Source organism: Ixodes scapularis, unplaced genomic scaffold, assembly GCF_016920785.2.
Source record: "Ixodes scapularis isolate PalLabHiFi unplaced genomic scaffold, ASM1692078v2 PGA_scaffold2__306_contigs__length_199485367, whole genome shotgun sequence".
NCBI classification, from domain to species: domain Eukaryota; kingdom Metazoa; phylum Arthropoda; class Arachnida; order Ixodida; family Ixodidae; genus Ixodes; species Ixodes scapularis.
Genome location: NW_024609857.1, coordinates 61,789,947 through 61,793,684, shown reverse-complemented (window position 1 = coordinate 61,793,684; position 3,738 = coordinate 61,789,947). Strand labels below are relative to the sequence as shown.

Sequence of the window (3,738 nt, the reverse complement as noted above, 5' to 3'; positions counted from 1 at the left end):
GAGGCCCGGTTCGATTCCCACCCAGACCGAAACGTACCAAATTTACTTTTCAAAGCCATTAATTTACTTTGTTTTCAGGAACCTCCCTGAGAAAACTGATGTCAATCCGAGAATTTTTTACGGGTTCTTACTCTTTGTGCCGACGGCCATTTTCGGTACCATCGCTAGGTCACGCCACTGACGACGCCGGATTTTTACGGATGAACAGAGACGAAAACACGTGGCTCAAAATCAATATCACTCTCTTTTATTTCAAACCAAACTAGTTGTCCTCCAGAGCGTTTCTACAAATAAAGACAGGAATAAAGTCATCTTGCAGAGGGGCATTCGATGAATACTCAATTATAGTTTCCCTTTCAGGAGCGAGCCTTGTATCCGTGGTGGCCATGGCCGTGACGACCGTAAGCGGGCAGACCGTATACTGGTCGACCATATCCGGCCGTACCGTATCCAGCCGCGCCGTATCCAGCCCTACCGTATCCAACAGCACCGTATCCAGAGGCGCCATATCCAGCCGGTCCGTATCCAGCCGGACCGTACCCTGCTGAACCATATCCTGCCGACCCGTATCCTGCTTGCCCGTACCCAGCCGGTCCGTATCCTGCCTGACCGTAACCCGCACGATCGTATGGATCCCTGCCATATCCGTACTTCCCGGCGTATCCGTATGCGGCACCAGCGGCCGCGCCGTACGCCGATGCCCCGAAGGGGCCAGGAGCCCTCACGCCTGGCCCGCTGACCACAGGGTTGGCGTTGAAGACTGCGTCGGCACTCTGCCCTGGCGCCGTGCCGGGCTCGTTAGTTTCTACGGTGGCCCTGAATCCCCCGGCGTCGGCCACGTAGTTGACGCGGCGGAAGAGGCCGTAGGGGTCCGTGTAGCCGTACGAGCCGGTCCTGGAGTTGCTGGCGTCGGCGTCCTCCTTGTGGAACAGCCTGGTGCCGAACTCGTCCACCGTGTCGTAGCCGAAGCTGAACGGCACCGACGGCTGCAAAGAAGGTGTGGGGAAGTCGCATGAGGTTGATGGAGGCAGTCGTCGTAGTAGTAAAGCTCAGACTGCCTTTAGGTGAGGTGGTGTCGAATGCCCCGGGATGTGCTGGTGACATGGTAAATATTTTATTAACTAGAGAGGCTCGAAAGACCCCCTGCTGAGCTTATCCTTCTTATCACAATTTCGGTAACAGTGAGGGCAGCGACATTTGCTCCTTTCTCATGCTTCGGCTGTTAACTTGTTCAATTAACGTTTTGCGTGTAATTGAAGCCGAACATGCTCAGAAGATTTTGTTAGGGCTTTGACTATCTCTTAGGACACAACGACCAACAACAACATAAAAAAAAAAAAAACAACGCCGACAACTTTATTTGTAATTTCAAGGTTGTTCTCGGTGCTCAATAGTCCATTCTTCACTTTTTGCTAAGTGTATTCTCACCATGCTCTGAATAGCTAGATTCAGTTATTAGTTCAATTATTGTCAATGACTGTAGACGGCATGTATAATTTGGCAGTGTCTCCGGCAGAGAGCCGAGTACTGAGCGTCACTTACGTAGGCGGAGTCGGGATATCCGGCCCCACGATACGCTCCGGGTCTAAGGCCTGACCCGAACAAGGAGTCTTCAGCATGAATGCTGGCAGCTGCCATGTACACGATGATCAGCTAAAAGAAACAGTGGTTTCGGGGAACAGTTTTAGTTGTCGAGCGAGGCTGCTAACACGACAATTTCTTCATGCAGCATCAGCACTATTGAGCAGCAGTGAAGGTTTTTAGTGTTCCAGCCATCAAAACACCGGATTCAAATTTATTCATTTACCCTAAGGTCCCTTTTGGGCATTATATAGGGGAGAATTCATACAAAAATAAAACGTTGACAGTAGTGATACACTGAAAACAGGAAAAAAAGAAAAGAAAAGAAAGCCGCGGTAACATTATAAAAAGATATTAGCTTTGTTTTCCGAAAAAAGAATTCAGTGCTGAGCAAAGAACCGAATATAACAAGGAGCACACATCACTTGTATATTTATCTGTACCTATTCGATTGGTTCTTCCATTTCAAGTTACTTTATATTCAACTACATAAGCATTGCCTTTCTCCACTTTCGCCCTAATACTTTTGTAATAGCTATTACACTCGTGTCAATAGATTTCAAAGTCTTACCGAGATGTGTCGGTTAAATATTGAATATGAAACATTTCTTAGTCGCATATAAAATTATGTGCACTTTTTATTTGTTCTTTTTTATTTTCAAAGTATTTTCTCTTTTAATTTCTTTTTTTCTATACAGATGATAACATTTTTGAATTCTATACTCTTCAATTTAGTTCACCAAAACAACAGACGCACCCAAAAAACCGCGTGTAATTATTTCGCCCGTGAAGAGTAAACATCCGCAAAAGCTTTTTCTTTTTTTTTTTAAATTAGTATATGACCCCCGGGTCTATTTCGCTCCGAGAAGCCCGGCGGCGCGCAGTCTCACCTTGGCGAGCATGATGAACCGAAAGCTGTCGTTTTGAGAGAAGCTTTCCGTGGGATGTCCGAAGATGCTCTGTCCTCAAGGAGCCTGGAGTGTTCTGACTACTGCCTAGGAGACGGTCAACATTTTATAGCCAACGGTTGCACACGGGGGTCGCTCTACCGCAGAGCTAGGAGAGGAGGGTTGTTTCGACGTCTTTGCTTACATAGACGTTTAGTCACTCGTTTACGGTGTTTGCGTAAGCTGAGATCGCGCGTCTCACGACGTTCGTCTTCTTCTCGTTGTCTTTTGTCTTTTTTTACCGCCTCCTTTGCCACGTCACGAGACAGCGTGCCTGACCCTTATTTTACTGCGGTTACGTTGGCGACATTATTTGTGAAGAGGATACTTTAGCGACTCGCTCAACGCCTTCGGTGAAGCTCGCCAAAACCCGTAAAAAAAGTTTTACTTCTTTTGTTACTACTTTTGCTTCCATTTGCACTTCACAGAATAAAACAACTTCGTCTGTCTAATCCTATACTTGTCCACACAGCATTGAGTTCATGTGTGGTTACATTAGGAATCTAAATTATTCCTGCCAGGAGATATCTAATCAGTAACATGTCATCATTTTCAATAACTTCGTCAACGTGTGAATTGTTGCTAGCTTCTAATTCTCATATTAGTTTCAATATTATAAGAAAACTAAGCGAAGATGATAAGTTCTCAAGCTGTACAACCAGGAAAAGGCCAAGGAACTGCGTGCTCCACGCGAAGAATTCTATTTTGAAGCATAAACGTCGCGCCTGTGCAGCTCAACATAAAAAAAAGCACAAACACACATTTTAACCTTCTGAACTACAATATTTTAGTAATTCAAGAGTATGGTATTATGACAAGATGCGCGCAGTCCCCCGACCGTTGTTGGGACGTGTCAGCTGAGTTCAGATGCTTGAGCCGAATTGAGACGTCCAGTTAATGAGGAAAACAATATCGCATTCAAGTGTCCAAAAGAATTGTAATGTCTAGTCGAATTCAAAATTTAGCTCAATCAGAAAACGTTCAGCCGAATAAAAAAAAAAAATTCGAGTTGCATTGAGTAATAAGCCGATTTGGAACGTTGAGCCACGTTTAAATGTTCCTTCAAATGAGCACATGAACCGAAGCATACAGGTATTCGGCTTGTTGACTAAGAACTTCATAAAACATTCCTCGTGTATTTCGTTTCGCGGGAGTTTTTTTTTTTTTTTTTTTTTTCCTGATTACTAGGAAAACGAAAACCTTCATCCCT

General features: G+C 45.1%; 1 protein-coding gene across 1 annotated transcript; it reads right to left on the bottom strand.

The window, feature by feature from the left end:
- Positions 1–356: 356 nt before the first annotated feature.
- On the bottom strand, positions 357–2,545 carry LOC115313134 (probable peroxisomal membrane protein PEX13). Its single transcript, XM_040206575.2, has 3 exons — positions 2,472–2,545; positions 1,543–1,653; positions 357–986 (listed from the first exon to the last, which is right to left on the bottom strand). Exons 1-3 carry the CDS (start codon positions 2,481–2,483, stop codon positions 357–359), a joined length of 753 nt encoding a protein of 250 aa, XP_040062509.2. The 5' UTR covers positions 2,484–2,545.
- Positions 2,546–3,738: the final 1,193 nt, after the last annotated feature.